The sequence below is a fragment of the Argentina anserina genome, chromosome 4, assembly GCF_933775445.1.
Source record: "Argentina anserina chromosome 4, drPotAnse1.1, whole genome shotgun sequence".
Taxonomy (NCBI): domain Eukaryota; kingdom Viridiplantae; phylum Streptophyta; class Magnoliopsida; order Rosales; family Rosaceae; genus Argentina; species Argentina anserina.
Genome location: NC_065875.1, coordinates 10,881,266 through 10,900,984, shown reverse-complemented (window position 1 = coordinate 10,900,984; position 19,719 = coordinate 10,881,266). Strand labels below are relative to the sequence as shown.

At 38.2% G+C, this 19,719-nt stretch overlaps 2 protein-coding genes and 1 non-coding gene across 3 annotated transcripts; all 3 read left to right on the top strand.

The window, feature by feature from the left end:
* Positions 1-7,346: 7,346 nt before the first annotated feature.
* LOC126793007 (small nucleolar RNA R71) lies at positions 7,347-7,453 on the top strand. The gene has a single exon (XR_007671994.1). It is a non-coding gene; the product is annotated as a small nucleolar RNA R71 (small nucleolar RNA).
* A 5,709-nt stretch (positions 7,454-13,162) lies between these two features.
* LOC126792161 (uncharacterized) lies at positions 13,163-13,651 on the top strand. Its single transcript, XM_050518642.1, has one exon. It carries the CDS (start codon positions 13,163-13,165, stop codon positions 13,649-13,651), a length of 489 nt encoding a protein of 162 aa, XP_050374599.1.
* A 4,875-nt stretch (positions 13,652-18,526) lies between these two features.
* On the top strand, positions 18,527-18,877 carry LOC126792160 (uncharacterized). Its single transcript, XM_050518641.1, has one exon. It carries the CDS (start codon positions 18,527-18,529, stop codon positions 18,875-18,877), a length of 351 nt encoding a protein of 116 aa, XP_050374598.1.
* The last annotated feature ends 842 nt before the right edge of the window (positions 18,878-19,719 follow it).

Here is a 19,719-nt window from a genome sequence, read left to right as displayed (position 1 = left end):
CGGTAGAGCTTTGGCTAGTATATGCGCAAGGTTAATGATCCTTGAACAATGAGGATGTGCCTCTATATATAGGAGTCAAAAACATAGCTTTCCATCCCAAATAGGGGATAGAATCGGATCGGGAAGCAGAAATCTTCTTTCAAATGGATTTTGATTCGTGTACTTCCAAATCCAATTGGGAAACAATTAAGGGCTGCACGGCATCTCTCCTTCTTCAACTAGGAAATAGCTAGGCCGGTCTCTTCTCTCCTTATCCAACTCGGACATGATCTCCTTGTCTCACTAGGAATGCATCACGACACCACTTCTCCTTGTCCAAATAGGATTTGTCTTTCCTAAAAAGAAATCGACAATTAAGGAATAAAAAAGAATGAAAATAGTAAAGTAGAATCCTAGTCGAGTAAGGAATCATAGCTCAATAAGGATTTCTAGCACTTAGCACGATTTCATCATTAAAACATCCAAATTCGGCATAGCTCTACTAAAACATACAAATAACAGATATGAACCTAAAATAACTAACTAAAAAGTAACAAAGCATAAGAATATGGCATATATACATTAAGAACGTTACACTTTGTGCTCCTATCAGATGTGTCGGTTGCTTATTAATTCAGAGCTATGGCGAATATTGTTGCATTTTGGTCTCGAAAATAGTCCCGGGGTGTGACAACCAAGCATATCTCGCTTAAGTTCTTCTACAATATTCAACAATAAAAGTTCTTGAATGTTCAGATTGATAAGTGAGTTCAAAATCCAATATTGCGGATTTGTTAACTAAGTCTACTTTTGTGAAACTAACGACACTACTACACATGAAACATTCTAATGCCTTCAACATTTTGTCTCAGAGATCTTCAAACTCATAGCATCAAGAATAACACTCAATCGAAATAGATATGATGAATTCAATGGTTAATAAACATGAGATTTCGTTTAAAAAATAAGACATGGCAGAAACAGAGGTGATATTAAGCTCGACATGTTCAAAACAAATTCAAACTCAACTCATAAGGATATGCACTCCGAATCTTTTCTCTGAAAAACATGACATATGCTTAAAAGCTTTTTACACACAAGAGTTATGAACACATAGTGAAATCGAAAACCTAATGAAATATACCAATCATATGCACAAATGAACCCAAACCATATGCTTACTCATGAAACAAACTCCACAGATTAAGAGCTACTCATTTTAAGTATCATGCGGATCTTTAGAAAATGTAGGTTTAGGCTTGGCATGAATATCATTTTTCAGGGAAAAGGAATCACAAAGGTCATCATCAAGACTTAGCAGAGCAAGAATATCCACCTTATGTCGCCATACTTCATAAAACAAGGGCCAAATATCATCATGTTGGACTCATTCTTCACTTTAAACATTGTGAAAATGAACTAAGGCTAAAATATTATATTATTGAGCCTTCAACAAATATAACACAACTCCAAATTCACAAAAATACACATGTATGCCGAGACTTCTTTCCTCATTCTTTTTTTTCATTTTTTTTTCACTAACCGTGCATCATGTCTCTTTTTCTTTTTCTTTTCACACGGCATCTTTCTAATTTTTTATACTCTTTTCACGGCACAACATACATACATACCATAATTCCACACTTGAATCAAATCATCACTCCATATTAACACCAAGAATGGCTCTGCCAAGCCCCAAAGACAAGGTAGAGATATAACTATACTAAGTAAGGATATTAGCATGTTGGTAATGAAAGAAAATGCTTAACGTAGGCTCAAATAGGTTAAAACTAAGGTGTCCCAAGCAGGGCACAAATAAGGATATACGCCTTTTTGGCATAAAGTTGTGAAAATCCTAAAAAGATCCAACAATCCTTTTCAAAATCAGAGTATATTATGACATAAAGTTTCGAAAGTTTCACAAAGTAAGTTCTAGCATTCTCTAGTTCATTGCAATTCTATTGCATATGAATTGATCAAAATAAAGTATAATGAGGTTAAAAAGCCAAGAAATGATAGATAAAACTCTTCAAAGAAATGCACAACTATTGGCTCAAAACTCACATAGGTTACATGAATTCAAACAAGTAAGAAACATGCTCATTCTGTACCTAAGTTTCAAAATCCTCATCTACTACATGTTCGTACAATTTCTACGCATTGATTAACCATCAAATAGTAATTAAGTTCAATTCAATATCGTGATCATCTATCAAATATCATTCAAAATATCAACTCATCCTAGACAGTTAAAGGCATACCCATGACTCAAAATAAAACAACATACATAACAAAAATCGAAAAACAAAACAGAAAATTCAATCTAAAAATCAAAGCAACAAAATCAAAACACATAAGCATCAAACAATATAATACAACGAATGATGTATACCCACCCCACACTTAAAACTTACATTGCCCTCAATGCACAATATGATAAGCAACGAAAACTAAAAAGATAAGGAATAAGAAAATGCAAACACTCGTTGATGGCTCTCTCATTGGCTTAAGTGTAGAGTCTATAGCCTAAACTATCTCAAAAATATGACTTGCTTGCCGTAGGATCAAGGAGAGAGATCTCCTCCACGTTATGTTGTACCAAATTCTCATAGTACGGCTTCAAGCGATGTCCATTGACTGTGAATTTCTTTCTATGCACCGTACTTTGAATGAATAACACCAGAAGGAAAAACATTAGTAACAACAAACGGGCCAAGCCACCTAGAACGGAGCTTGCCTGGAAACAATCTAAGTGGAGAATTAAACAAAAGAACTTTCTGCCAAACGACAAAGTGTTTCTTCCTAATCATACGGTCATAGAACGATTTAGTCTTCTCCTTGTACATCATTGCCGAATCATAGGCCTCATTCCAAATCTTTTCAAGCTCATGCAATTGCAACTTCCTATACAAACTGGCCTCATCAATGTTCATGTTAAAGTTCTTCACAGCCCACCATGCACGTGTTCAAGCTCCACAAGAAGATGGCACACCTTGCCATAGACTAACTGAAACGGTGACATGCCAAGAGAAGTTTTGTATGCCGTCGTATAGGCCCAAGAGCATCATTCAATCGTTGAGACCAATTCTTGCATGATGGTCCAACGGATTTCTCCAAAATTCTCTTGATGTCATGATTAGATAGCTCAATTTGTCCACTTGTTTGGGGTGATAAGGCGTAGCAACCTTATGCTTAATTCCATACTTCTTCAATAATGCCTCAATGGTCCGGTTACAAAAGTGAGATCCTTCATCACTAATGATAACTCTCGGCATACCAAACCAAGAGAAAATGTTAGAACGAAGGAAATCTGCAACAACTCGAGAATCATTAGTGCGGGTGGCTTTTGCTTCCACCCATTTCGAAACATAATCAACACAAACGAGTATTTACAAAAAATCATTAGATTTAGGAAAAGGTCTGATAAAATCAATGCCCCAACAATCAAATATTTCAACATAGATAATCGGTGTCATAGGAATTTTATCTCTAAATCCTAAGTCTCCCATGTGTTTGCATCTATCACAAGTCATGCAAAAATGATATGCATATTTAAAGATCGTACGCCAAAAGAAACCACATTCTAACACCTTAAAAGCAGTCCTACGTGAACCAAAATGTCCTCCACAAGACTTAGAATGGCAAAAAGTAAGTATAGAATGATGTTCAGATTCAGGAACACACCTCCTAATGAGTTGATCAACATAATGTTTCCACAAGTATGGTTCATCACAAACGTAATACTTAGCTAATGCCTTGAGTCTAATCTTTTGAGCATGCGATAAAGTATCTGGAAATTATTTAGAAACAAGATAGTTCACAATATCTGCATACCATGGATCACTTACCTCAACTTGAAAGAGTTGGTCATCCGGAAAACTGTCTTGAATGGCCAAAGGCTCGGCATCTCTCACCAAACGGCTCAAATGGTCCGCCACAACGTTGTCACTTCCCTTCTTGTCCTTGATCTCGAGATCAAACTCTTGGAGTAAGAGAATCCATCGAATCAATCTCGGTTTGGCATCATCAAATACTTTAAAGCTGCATGGTCAGTGTAAACAATAACTTTGGATTGAAGTAAGTAAGAATGAAACTTATCTAAAGCAAAGATCACGGCAAGAAGTTCTTTTTTGGTTGTGGTGTAGTTATGTTAAGCATCATTGAGCGTTCATGAGGCATAATAGATGGCATAGGGATGATTATCCTTCCTCTGCCCTAGCATGGCTCTAACTACATAGTTGGAAGCATCGCACATTAACTCGAACGACAAAGACCAATCCGGCGGTCCCATAATTGGTGCCGACGTCAAAAGCTTCTTCAAAGTCTCAAATGCGTGCTTGCAATCATCATCAAAGTGAAAGGGAACGTCATTATGAAGCAATAAACTCAATGGTCTAGCAATCTTGGAAAAGTCTTTGATAAACCTACGATAGAAACCTGCATGTCCAAGAAACGATGGAACATCCCTCACATTAGTGGGGAGGGGTAAGTGACACACAAGATCTATTTTAGACTTATCAACCTCAATTCCTTTAGATGAAACAATATGGCCTAAGACAATGCTTTGCGTAACCATAAAATGACATTTTCTCAATTCAAAACCAAGTTAGTTTCTTCACAACGTTTAAGCACAAGGCCCACATTCTATAGACATGCATCAAAATTTTCACCATAAACTGAGAAATCATCGATGAAAACTTCAATTTTAGAACCAATATACTCAGAGAAAATGTGATACATACAACGTTGAAACGTACATGAAGCGTTGCATAAACCAAAAGACATGCGACGATAAGCTAACGTACTAAAAGGGCATGTGAATGTAGTCTTTTTTTATCTTCCTCCGTAACACTAATTTGATTGTATCCACTATATCCATCAAGGAAATAATAGAAAGAATGACCAGCTAACCTCTCAAGTATTTGATCAATGAATGACAACGATATGTGATCCTTCCTTGTCGTAGCATTGAGCTTTCTATAGTTGATATACACACGGTGACCAATCATTGTCCTTTGAAGCACTAACTCATTATCTTTGTTCTTCACCACCGTGATTCCAGACTTCTTTGGTACAACTTGAATGGGAGATATCAACCTACTGTCCGAGATAGGTAGATGACGCCACAATCATGTAACTTAGTGATCTCGTCCTTGACAACTTGCATCATTGGTGGGTGAAGATGTCTCTGACCTTCTTTGGTCGGTTTGACACCATCTTCAAGCAAACTTTGGTGCACACACATGGTAGGGCTAACTCCCTTGATGTCGGTTAGGGTCCATCCTATGGTCGTCTTGTGTCTTTTCAACACTTCAATCAATCTCTCCTCTTACTCCTCGTTGAGTGCAGATGAAATGATCACTGACAATGTATCATCATCTCCCAAAAACACATATTCAAGGGGTCCGGAATAACCTTAAGATCAAGTTTTGGGGCTTGCACCACAGAAGGAAGATTCTTGTAAGTGGTTAAGAGAATTGGACTAGGAGAGACATAACTTACCTCACATGCAACCTCAAGAGAAGTCACATTCTCTAAAACATAAGATGTCACGGCATCATTGGCTTCCAACTAAGAATCGTTGCAACCATGACTCGTAAATCCGACCCCTTGGGTAATGGTGAGTGCCAACTCGTCATGTGCCAATGTATCTAGATAGTTATCTGCAAGGGAATCAAGAATGTCAACTAAAAAACAATCACTCAATTCTGAAAAGGGGATATCTCATAGCTTCAAAGATGTTGAAAGTAATCACTTCACCGTCGAACTCAAAGGTGAGTGATCCACTAAGCACATCGATTTCCGTTCGTGCAGTCTTCATGAAGGGACGACCCAACAAGATAGGGACCTCCTTGTCATCTGTTTCAGTTGGTCCATGTCAATGACATAGAAGTCTGCATGGAAGATTAAGCTCGAAACCTGCACAAGAACATCTTCAACATAGCCCAAAGGGACTTTGTTTGAACAATCTGCCAATCGAATCACAACATTATCTCGTTTCAAATTACCTAGACCTAGATCCTCAAAAATATAGTAAGGCATTACATTGATCGATGCACCTAAGTCTAGCATTATCTTTTCAAATGTCATGTTTCCGATTGTATAAGGGATAGAAAAGCTCCAAGGATCTTTAAGCTTTGGTGGTAGCTTCCTTTGGTGCATGGCAGAAACTGTCTCACTCATTATGACAACCTCCTTCTCTCGAGTCATCCTCTTATTAGTACATAATTCTTTCAAAAAACTTAGCATACCTAGAATTCTGTTGTATGTATTCAATAAGAGGCATGTTCACTTCCACCTTCTTAAAGATGTCGAGCATGGCTTGATCAGAGTCATCCTTCTTTTGCTTTGCAAACCTAATGGGGAAAGGAACACAAGCAAACCACTAGAGTTAGGATCCTTACCTGTGTCATGCACGACATGATCTCCTTAGGGAAGAAGCACGACATCATTAACCTTAGAGGAGGCAGGGTCCTTCTCTAAGTCATTAGCATTGAAACTCTCGGCCTCTTTTCCTTTAGAAGACACAACCTTCTTGTTTTGCTGCAATGGAGCTTCCAAGATCCTCTCACTTCTTGTCACCATGGCCTTCACGTTAGGATTTGGCTCAATTTGGCTCGGCAACTTACCTACTTCACGTATCTTACCCATGACACTTGTCCCATCTGCTTCTTAAGCTCGGTTATGTCCGTAGAATGAGCTTGTTGACCTGTAACTAAAGCTCGAATAGCAGAGTTAAATTATGTTGCCCTTGAGCAAGGGACTTCAAAAGTTCATCATAGTTAGGTGCAGATACATTATTCGAACCATGAACATTAGAGTTAAAGGGAACAAAACTTTGAGGTACCTGAGGCCTCACAAACAAACCTGAAGGATGGGGTCTTTGAGCTTGAGCAATGAACGGTTGAGCATTGTTGTTCCAACAAAAGTTGAGATGATATCTAAGTCCAAGATTGTATGTGTTCGAGTAAGGATCGTAACTAGGCATTTGTTGCCCCATGAAGTTCAAGTCATCTTCAGTCATTGCACCATTTGGAAAATTTTCGGTTGTGTGATCTTTGAAAGAACAAATGCCACACGCTTGAGTGTTGATGGTCGAACCATTGAATACCTTGACTAGAACGTCAAGCTTTCTCTCTAAAGTAGCCATATGATTTCTTGCATCAACATCATACACCTCATGGCTCTTGCTTCCTGTCTTCTCCTTAGAACTAAATTGGCGATTGTTGTCGGCCAAGTCATCAATCAAGGTGTAAGCTTCTTGACTGGTCTTGTTCATGAATGTGAAGCCACATGCCAAATTCACCATGCTCTTATTAGTGGTGTCGAGTTCTTCATAGAAGAATTGCACGAAGTCATCCAACGAAATACCATGATGAGGGCACTTTCTTTGTAGTTCCTGAAATTCCTCCCATGTCTCATAGAGTGAATCACCATCATTTTGAGTGAAGTTATAAATCTCCCTCCTAAGTCTTTTCGTGAGTCGAGTATGGAATAATTACTTCAAGAACATCCTAGTCATTTCGTCCCATGTGGTGAATATTCTCGCAGGCACAAAGTACAACCAACGCTTAGTATCGTCCTTAAGAGTAAATGGAAACAAAAGCAACTTCAAGCCTTCTTGAGACAGATGATGAATCGATTTGAGCTTGCAAATGTCCAAAAACTCCCTAAGGTGAACATTATGGTCTTCCATTGAGGAACCGTAGTACTTAGGCAGCTGGCCAAGCAATTGAACTATAATGGAGAAGTTGGCTTCATCTAGTGGAGTGAAAGCAATGCATGAATGTGATTTAGGGGTAGTGGGGATGAACGCATTCTTGAGTGCCATTGGAGCACCACTAGGAACTAGACCACGGTCCGCAATTGTGTATGTCTTTGAATCGAAGATGAAGGGGAAGAAACGATCCTCCTCTTTTTCTGATCTAGGTGAAGAGTTTAAGACTGAGTTGCTTGGAGACGATTAGAAATCTAAGAATCTACTCGAGCTAGAGTCTTGTAAGTCTTTACGTGCTTGAATTCGATCTTTGAGCTCTTGTGTTTTCTTAGATATCGCGGATATGCATAGTTCATGTAACACGAAAGTTAAAGGGTTAGCATTGAAGAATACAAAATGAAGACATGGAATCGTGCACTTCCTTAGTCATATACACGACACACTTATGGAAGAGGCACGACAACTATGTTGTCATGTTACAAAGAGTTAGTTCTTTACGTTTACAAAGTTCATACAATTTCACAAGTTTTTTTTTGCCGTTCAATGATTGAATGATCGATTGATTCTAAGTTGTAAACCGAGGTGGACGTGCGGCCTAAGTATGGATGCCTAGACACAAGATCAAGTCTTTGTTCAGAAGGTCGTGTAGCTCAATTAGAGATAGTGAACATGGTAGGACTCATTTGTTAAACTACAGAGAGCGAACTCCATATCGACTCCATCACCGAGATGTATGTCAGTTAATAGTTCTCTGAGATCCAATTTTGGTCCCATGCACCAGGGTAATAAAAGAGCATGCCTCTTACTCAGATGGACTTAACCTTGGGTGTTAGACAAATCTCAAAGTGTTAATAAAAGCCGCCATCGACCTCATGCAAACCCGAGAGCTAGCATGAAGGGTTAATTCTAATATTAACAAAAGGGACTTTACCTATTCCGTTTGATTTACAATCTGTAATAATCATTCATTCAAGCACCGAAACAATAACCTAAGATATATTTACTATATGTACAACAAAACAAGATAAGAATATACAATGTACAATATAAACAGTGAATTCAAAATTAAAAGTTAGAGATCCATCTTTATGGATCTCCGGCAATGGCGCCATTTGATCGGTTTGATTACTCGACATCAATATTAACCTTGTTAGTAGTATAAAGCAACAGGGTATCATTCACAAACTAAGGATCCACCAGGGCATAGAATCACAAACATTTAACAACGAATTCACAAAGAGATAAAAGTTTTGATATGGATTCAGATCAGTTACAAAACAGAAATAAAACCTAAACTAATATATACATGTGATCGATCAACACATACACAAACCATCACCAAAAGAATTCATATAAAGATAACAAAAACAAGTTCTGGTCCTCCATTAAGAATCATGCCAAGACTCTATCATGGATAACTAAGGTTGGATCATGCAAATAGGGTTCTAAGTAGTAACCTAAACACATAGACACTTAGCACATTCGACTCTTCCCAAGCGGTCTTAATCGAAATCTAACATACTCATCCTACCATGTAATTCCAACGCCATGCATATTGAATTCATTAAGCATGTTACCTACTCAACCAACAATCATGCAATTTCGAAACTTACATAGAAAGGATAAACATGTTCATAGCACAAGTCTTTAATCCAACAACCTAAATATCATGCTACAAGCGTATACATAACACATAGATATTGAAATCATTCACGAACATGTCACGACAGAAACCTAAATTCATAAAACCGAAACTTGAAATCACAACTTTATATAAATCGAATCAAGTATCTATTTTATAGACCAAAATCGAAACAAGTTTACAATACATAAATCGCATACACAACCAAGAACAAGAAAACCCAAAACCGAAATAAACAAAGAGAGTATCATAGTTACACTTTATCAATCAAGCGATCCTACAAGGTATAGCAGTGACATCCTAAGGGAATGGACTTCTTCACAAACGTGCTTCGAAGCTAAGCATGATGGAAGAATGGTGGGATCGGTTTTAGGATTTCTTGGAAAGGTGAGTGTGAAATTCGGTAGAGCTTTGGCTAGTATGTGCGCAAGGTTGATGATCCTTGAACAATGAGGTTGTGCCTCTATATATAGAAGTCAAAAACATAGTCTTTCCATCCCAAATAGGGGATAGAATCGGATTGGGAAGCTGAAATCTTCTTTGATATGGATTTTGATTCGTATACTTCCAAATCCAACTTGATGTAGAAAACCAAATCCAATTGGGAAACAATTTATGGCTGCACGACATCTCTCCTTCTTCAACTAGGAAATAGCTAGGCTGGTCTCTTCTCTCCTTATCCAACTCGGACATGATCTCCTTGTCTCACTTGGAATGCATCACGACACCACTTCTCCTTGTCCAAATAGGATTTGTCTTTTCTGAAAAGAAATCGACGATTAAGAAATAAAAAAGAATGAAAATAGGAAAGTAGAATCCTAGTCGAGTAAGGAATCATAGCTCAATAAGGATTTCTAGCACTTAGCACGATTTCATCATTAAAACATCCAAATTCGGCATAGCTCTACTAAAACATACAAATAACAAATATGAACCTAAAACAACTAACTAAAACGTAACAAAGCATAAGAATAGGACATATATACATTAAGAATGTTACATTTTGTGCTCCTATCAGACGTGTCGGTTGCTTATTAATTCAGAGCTATGGCGAATATTGTTGCATTTTGGTCTTGAAAATAGTCCCGGGGTGTGACAACCAAGCATATCTCGCTTTAAGTTCTTCTACAATAGAAGTTCTTGAATGTTTAGATTGATAAGTGAGTTCAAAATCCAATATTGCGGATTTGTTAACTAAGTCTACTTTTGTGAAACATGTGAAGGGCATTGAATGCCTCGTTTATCAGAACTTTAGAGTTTTATAGAATTTAGGAGGGGTCTACATCACATGTTAAGATCATCAGTAATTGGTGCATTGTGCTATTTTTTCATTCGATCAAGCTTTTATTTTACCCAAGAGGTTTTTATTTTATTTGACAAGGTTTTTACCTAGGCAACGTTGTGCGCCATGCAACTTAGGCATGCGATACAAGGGAGATTGTTCCCGGAAAATTATTATTCTACCATTTTGTGTGTCTTAGCCTAGTTGAGTTTTCTATTAAATATATATTCGCATATCTGTAATAGATTATGACTCCGAATCCTATCGATTTGTGGTTATGTAATGTCTATATATAGACACCCTTATTATTCAATAAAGACACAGTTATTATCCGAATTACTCTTGTATTTATCATACTACTCCACAAATTTATTTTAATAGGAAAAGAAAAAAAATTGAGGGAACAAGAGCATAATCTGATTTTTGTAAGGAGAATTGACCATTTGATCAGAAACACTTGAAAATTGTGCCCATTTCAATGATCTGATCCATAAAGACATCTATACCCTCGTTGTTATTAATGATCATCTCTCTCACTGATCAATAAACTCTTATCTCCCAACTCCCCATATCTAAATACTCTCTCTCTCTCGTTATCACCTGACCTTACCAAAGACGCTGTCGGCACCGCCGGCCTTGAAGACGCCGCCCGATTCTAGATTCTTCGGCTCTTTCCTCAGCTTAATCCTTCCTGGCGACGATGAACTCTCCAACAGGCTCCCCAGATTATCTACTCTCTATTAGTTATGGTCACTCTCTCTCTCTCACCGAGGAAGCAGACGCTGCCGATACCTCTTTGTAATCAAGAATCAACACTTTCTAAGGAGTCGAACGGCTCGTCTGACTGGCTCGATTTCGAGATCGGGTTTAGTGGGGAAGAGTACGACCGCTCCTTTCTCTGACGGAGCACGAGAGTTTTATACCCTCTGTTAAATTTTGCATTACAGTTCACTACAATATAAAACTGTTTCTTTGACTGGTGAGATTTTAGAAGCTTTAGTGAATTTCTCTTTATCCTTTTTTTTCTCTTCGACTGTGATATTTGGCATATGGCACTATGGTAAATAACTATGGGTCTATGCTATTTACAATACTCTTCATTACTGTAATGGGACCTTTTCGTTAACACTATTTCTTTAACCTTACTGGCTTCTTGTTTTCGATGTATATACTCTTCTCGATTTGATCAAACATTGCAAAAGAAATATTTTCTCTCTTGTTTTAGTTTATGTAAAAATGGGCATCAAACCAGTGTGCCTCAAAATCATGTTCACTAACATGATTATTGGGTGTCAGTAATGTGATTATTAGGTATCAATAATTTATTGATTGAGTGTCAATAATTTGTTGGGTTTCAGTAATTTGTTATTGGAGGTTACTAGGTGTCAATAATTTTCTAGCGACCGGTGGCCAGAGTACGGTGATTGGAGCTCAGAGTCCAGTAAGGTTCCGGCAACATGATCTCTCTCATCAACTTTCTCTCTCTATAAGTGTTTCAATAGATAAAGGTAAAATATTCTAAAAATATATACAAAATAATAATTTTTGTACTAATTAGACAAATGTTTGGTTATCTTGTGTTGAAATAGGCATATTTTAGAATTTATCATTGAAATGAGCAAAGAGAGTACTAAATGGACATTTTACCTTTGTGGTAGGAGAATCATCTCATATGCATTCTTGGTGTATCTCGTCATAATTAGTATAGCATAGCTAGTTAAGGAATGTTATCTTATCCCTGATTCATCGGGATCATTGATGTAATGCATATATATAAGGTCATATGCCTATCAATAAACTTACAGTTATTCTCTCGAATTTCTTCTACTGTTTCACATTATCAAATACGTAGCTCTAGCCCTGAAAATCTTAGGCCTAGAACCTGAAAAACAAAAAACATAAAATCCTAGATTTTTTTCTAGCCGGCCGCACCTTTGCCCTAGCGCCGCCGGCCTTCAACCCCCTGCCTCCTTTGGCCGCCGCTTCTCGGTGATCCTAGACTCTTCTGCCGCCGCACCAAGATTTGAAAACTAAACCTTCAATGTTGCTGCCGTACAAGAGGAAAAGAAGAGGAAGAAGAAAATTCAAGATTGTTTTTACAAAATCAAGGTAAATTTATAAATTAAAGTTCATGCTTTTCATGAAATTTACATTGATGAGATTTTTGTTTTGCATCGGAGACTTTCAAACTCCATTTTCTTGTCAACCTAATTCTTCTGTTTCTTGGGTGATACGAAAGGATTTGATTCCCCTAGAATTGAGTTTTAAGGGTGGCTGGGAGTGCCGCTGATACCATCCGTAGCCGTTGTGTGTAGCTACATATGAAAAAGATGGAAGAACAACAAAAGAAAATTTCGATTGTGGCAGTCATAGCCGTAAACTAGCATCAATTTGACCCATACAATTGTTCTGAAATAGTTTTATTTAATCAAACTTGTTTCGTTAATTCAAAACTAACATCTTTAATATTTTTCTTGTAGATGCCTGAAAATACACAAATATAATTCAACATCCTAGATTCTCATGGAACTGTGTATCATTGATGGGGTCCAACGTGCAAATCACGTTCGTTGGAAATAAGTTTACTACCGCCATCAAACCTCTAAAAGCAAAAGAGGAACAAGTGTCTAATGAGGTGAAATCTCATGCCCTGATGTTTCTTAGGTGCCATATGGACAAGGTGCTCAATAAACAGTGCCTAAAGTATACAGATCCGAGTGTTCTTTGGAAAGCTCTCAAGGAACGGTTTGATAATGTGCATAATGCACGGTTGCTAACTCTTTTTGCAGAATATAGATCTGTTCGTCTACTGGATGTTGCCAAGGTTCATGATTTCCATCAAGAAATGTTAAATCTCCAGGCAGACTTAAATGTGTGCGGCAAGGAGAAAACTGATGAAGACATGATCGAGAAGACCCTAAAGACTTTCCCAGCATCTACGAGTGAAATAGCTCACCAAAATCGCCTTGATTATGAGGCCAAAAGAATCAAGAGTTTTGCAAATCTGATGAACCTTCTCAAGAAAAAGTAACGTCATCATGAGATCATTTCAACAACAACAATCTAAGACCTGTAGGGACGAAAAGAGTTCCAGAAGCTAATCAGGCAAGTAAAGGAAAAGTTGAAATGATAAATTAACGGGTTGATCTGCACCATACCAAAATGAAGGAAATAGAGGGCCTCGTCGATACATGACTTGGACTAGGGATGGCGTAGCCGCTGGCCCCACTAACCCTCAAGGCTGTGGTGCCTCCTGACCCTCCAAATCCGACAACTCGGTAAAGGTTCAGAATCTGAACCTTCCATGTTACAAGTGCGGTTCAAATACGCACTTTCATAAATAATGACGTGCTCTTAAGGAGATTGTTTGAGCTCACAAGAAGTGTAAGCAATACTTGTCCAATGAAAGAAATTATGTTGAAGATGCGGAGATGTTTGATGCTAATGCTATCATCAAGCCTAAAGTTGAGGACTTTCAGACAAAGGAGAAAGAGAAAGCCGGTCCTCAATCCACTCCTGATTTTAAATAACATCCATGTCGATTGATTGTTGTTATATCGCTTATTTTATTTAAGCTTTTAAGTTTGATATGTAATGGCGGTATTACCACAATAAGATTTTTTTTCAAGTGAAGTGTTTATTTTTCAAGAACAATGTTGATGTACGATTAATTTGGCAATTAATAAGTTTCATTTTGGTTCTTTGTTATCAAAATGTATACAAGCGTTACTTTGTTTTCCTTAAAGCATGAATGGTTTGGAATCTATAAACGAAAGGATTCATAGAACAAAATTCCATCGGGTTATGGTGATGATTGAGAATTAATAGTTCGAAAATTGAACTAACACATGAAACATAAGGGGAGTGGCAAACTATAACAGGTTCGCGAGTTACGACCTTAAAAATCCACCAAGATGTTCCGTCTGCTACCAGGTTTACCCATGCAAGACGTTTAAATTAAAAAAAATTTTGCCTGAAAAATTGGCTGGAAAAATCTCCGGAAAAAGTCACCAGAAAAGTTGTCGGACCATCGTCAAAGCCACCGCTGCAGACCCCCTACAACCCCTCCGCATGGCCGCTGCATGGCCCTGCAGCTCCCTTCGCACAACCCCCGTACAACCCCTGCACGCCCCCACCCGGCCTCCCTGTAGTGCACCCTAAAGTAGCCCTGCATAGCCTCATATAGTCCCCCCTGCACGGCGACAATGCAGCCCCGCCTAGGCCCTGCAGCCTTGCCATGGCCATGTGACCCTGCAATGCTACTTCATTGTCTTTTGCCGATCATAGTTATTTGATTCAATGGCAACGTGCTTACTCTTTGGCACTGATAAGTTTCTCATGTGATTTCTCTAAGTATATATTATATCATTATGCACATTTAAGGGATCACAACTTGTTTTGACCCTTCATATTATATTTTTTCTCTTTTCTTAGAGAATATTCGCCTTGTCTTTTCAAAGACTAATTATGTTTTTTAATTTACTTGTAGATGTCAACTGGCGAGATAGAATGCTTCGCAGATTGTGTAACAACTCACATATTTTTGCAGGATAAGCAACTTATTACACACTTTTGTGGGATAAGCAACTTATTACACACTTTGATCCAACGGCGTGGTATAGCATAATTCTTACTACCTAATGATACCCCCATAACAGTCAAAGATGCACTTTATGCACTAGAGGTGAACCGAACATTGCTCAGTTTTAAGGATATTTGTGCCAATGATTATCACATGAACACCAAAGTTATTAATGGATAGGAGTATCTCTGTGTTACCTCTTGTTATGGACATCATCATCGTAACCTAGAGATGTGTGAGGGTGATAGTAGTGGGTTGTACTTTTACCACACTACGTGCAATTGAATCCAATGCAGTTAGCAAATCTTTCTATGATTCTAACGCTTATAAGCTATGGCATAATCGTCAAGGTCATATGTGATATGATGATTCGTATATTAAAACCTTCACACGGTCATCCATTTTTCAAAACCAACAAGCATGTGGGAATCCCACATGCCATGGATGACGATGGCATGGCCGTGGCACTTGTGTCCGGCCATGGCTCGGCTTCAGGGCCTGCCAAGGCTTTCCCACGGTCCTCTAAGGCCTTGATGGAGCCCGAGGAGTTATGCGATGTCTTTTCCGCAATCTCTAATGCCCATAAATCATTTTGTAAAGCTTGTTCATTCGTAAAAAGATGCAATCAAAGCCTTCTTTTGCAGTTGATACATAGAACATTCTATTCTTACAAAGGATCCAAGGTGATATATGTGGACCAATACATCCAGAGTGCAGACCATTTAGATACTTTATGGTTCTGGTAGATGCATTGACACACTGGTCACATGTAGATCTATAGTCCACACACAATGTTTCATTTCCGAAGCTTCTTGCTCAAATAATTAAACTCAGGGCTCACCACCTGACCATTCAATAAATCTATTAGACTGGATAATGCAGGATAATTTACTTGAAGACATTTGATGATTATTGCATGTCGATCGGAATAGATGTTGAACATCCTGTACCCCACGTTCATTCTCAGAATGGATTGACAGAAGTGACGATTAAGTGGTTACAACTTATAGCTCATGCTTTAATTATGCATTGAAACTTGCCCATAATTACTTAGGGATATGTAATCTTACATGCAGCTGTACTTATTTGTTTCAGACTCACTGTCATACAACATGTTAGTGCGTTCGAAGATATTTGATGATTATTGCATGTCAATCAGAATAGATGTTGAACATCCCATACCCCACGTTCATTGTCACAATGGATTGACATAAGTGATGATTAAGTGGTTACAACTTATAGCTCATTCTTTAATTATGCATTGTAACTTGCTCAATATTGCTTGGGGATATGCAATCTTACATGCAGCTGTACTTATTTGTTTCAGACCCACCACCAAACAACATGTTAGTGCATACCAGTTGGCAACTGGATATGAGCCTGACATTTCACTTTTACGCCATTTGGTTGCCCGGTTTATGTGTCTATTACACCTTCACTGTGTAAGAAAATAGGTCCACACTGCTGTAAACTATCCTGCGAGGTTACAAGTGCTGAACTCCGGGAAAGATGCCGCCGCAGCAGGAAAGGCTTGGCCGAGCCTACCCTAGGTGGAGGCACGGTGACGGTCTTGGCCCCTCCCAAGAGGAAAGGGAGGCCGAAAGGTTCCACTGACTGACAGCCAAGAAAAAGAGCTAAAGTCAAGGCACAAACTGATCCACTCATTATAGACTCGAATAAATTGAGCTTCAAGATTATATCTGATTATAGTTATGTCCACGAATCAACACTTGATGATCTAAGAGACGCTTCAGACTCATTATTGATATAAGAGAGCACTTAAATCTCATTGAGCAAGTTAAATGCTCCAGAAGTCATGGATATGAATTCCTTGTGGATAGATGATGTGTTTTCTTATTCCGTCTCTCGGGAAATCATCGACGATGATGATACGGAACCGCGCTTGGTTGAAGAATGTCAACGAAGAGCAAATTAGCTGAAATGGAAGGATGCAATTCAAACAAAACTAGAGTCTCTGAATAAAAGGCAAGTTTTCAGTCCGATCATAGAAGTACCGCCGAATGTTAAGCCTATTGGACATAAATGGGCCTTTGTTCGTAAGCTGAATGAGAAAGGCCAAGTCCTGCAGTATAAAACGCGACTCGTTGCTTAAGGATTCTCTCAGTGCCCTGGTGTTAACTATGAGGAGACATATTCTATAGTTATAGATATCATTACCTTTCGATCTCTAATAAGTCTAGTGGTATCAGAAAAGTTAGACATGCAGCTGTTAGATGTGGTAACCTCATATCTTTATGGGAATCTAGATACAAAGATATACATGAAGGTTCCTTATGGACTTCAAGTACCCAAGTCAAGTAAGCCACTCAATGCCTATGCCATTAGGTTATATCGCTCACTTTATGGACATAAACAGCCTAGTAGAATGTGGTATACATGTTTGAGCGAATACTTGATTAGGAAGGGATACAAGAACGATGAACTGTGCCGTTACGTGTTTATCAAACACAATAGTTCTAGTTTTGCTATAGTAGTTGTCTATGGTATAATTGGATCTCTTAATGAGATTGGTAAGACGGTAAGCTACTTGAAAACAAAATTTGAGATGAAAGACATGGGAAAGACTCAGTTTTGCTTAAGTTTGGAAATTGAGCATAGAGTTGGTGGAATCCTTGTACACCAATTTGCATACATCCAAAATATGCTCATGCACTTCTGTATGGACAATGTTATGCACCATTCTAGTACTTTATGGTCGTAAGAAGTCTGGATACCAAGAAAGATTCATTCTGTCTGAAAGATGACGATGAAGAGATACTTGAACCTGAATACCCACATTTAAGTGCTATATGAGTTTTGTTTTATCTAGCTCAATGTACTTGTCCAGACAATGTATTCTCAGTGAACTTATTGGCAAGGTTTAGTTCTACACCAACTATGCGTCATTAGACCGGTATCAAGAACATCTTTAGGTACTTGAAAGGTTTCATTGATATGGGGTTGTATTATCATTGTTCCGACAAGAAAAGTTCTACTCCAGCAAGAATTGATGGTGAAGATCGATACAACGCCGTAGCCATGCTCTCTCGTAAAGTCAGACACGGCTTTACCACCTCCGTCGTAGCTGCTACCGCCGCCGCTAGCGTCGCTGTCGATGCTAATTCTTAGCATTTAACTGACAATTCCTCTTTTCCTAAAACTTCTAGTGATGAGTTGGTAGGAATCGCTAATGTTGGATACCTTTTGGATCCACACAAAGGACGTTCCCAAACTGGTTATGTTTTTACCATGGAGGATACAGAGATTTCTTGGTGATCAACCAAGCAAACCCTTGTTGCTACTTCCTCGAATCATTTTGAGATTATGCCATTGCATGAAACAGTCAACGAGTGCATTTGGCTTCGAGTAATCATTACTCACATTCGAGATGCTAGTGGATTAAGTTCTACTACAGTTGAACCTACATGTCTTTACGAAGATAATGTTGCTTGCATTGAGCAGATGAAGTTAGGTTACATTAAGGGTAATAACACAAAACATATTTCGCCAAAGTTCTTTTATAGTCAGAAACAAGAGATATTGAATATCCAAGTTAATCAGATTCGTTCTGAGGATAATGTGGCAGATTTGTTCACTAAGTCTCTTCCAAAATCTACATTTGTGAAGTATGTGAAACACATTGGTTTGCGTCATTTATCAAAGCTCCGAGATTGAGTTCAAAATTAGGGGGAGCAGTTTTGTAGACATCAGGGGGAGTCTACACCATATGCATTGACCATTTGTAGTTAGTGCGTTTTGCTCTTTTTCTCCTTTGACCAAAGCTTTTATTTTTACCTAAGAGGTTTTTGTTTTGTTTGGCAAGATTTTTACCGAGGCAACAATATTGCACTATGTCACATTAGGATTGCGATATAGATGGGAGTGTTGTAGGAGAATCATCTCATATGCATTCTTGGTATATCTTGTCCTAATTAGTATAACCTAGCTAGTTAAGGAATGTTATCTTATCCCTGATTCATCGGGATCTTTGATGTAATGCCTATATATAAGGACATATGTCTATCAAATAAATTACTGTTATTCTCTCGAATTCATTCTACGTTTCAATCTCGATTTTTTCTTAAAAAGTAAATAAATAAATAAATATATATATATATATATAAGGAAAAAAGTATGCAAGCCCAAGACCCGAGTATAACTACATTTGGGTCTAATCACGGATCCATGCCTGAAAGCCCGGCTCCAATCCCAAAAGGTCTTTACCAACTCCAGCAGCCACACTTGCACATACTGTAGCACCTCTAACATCTTCCCAACACCGCGGTAACAATATTAAAGAGCATGATATCAAAACTAGATCGAATATCAAAATCACCGCTGCTTCGTTCGATAAAACGCTAGGATCAACCAATTTCCCCACCAAAACTAAACCTTACACCAAACGCGAAATCTGATTAGAAAATCGCCAAGGTCCTAGTGAGTAACTGACAGTCCCAATCAAGAACAAGCATATTTGTGGTGTCTGGCTAGGAAGCTAGTAGGTGGGTAGGTCATGA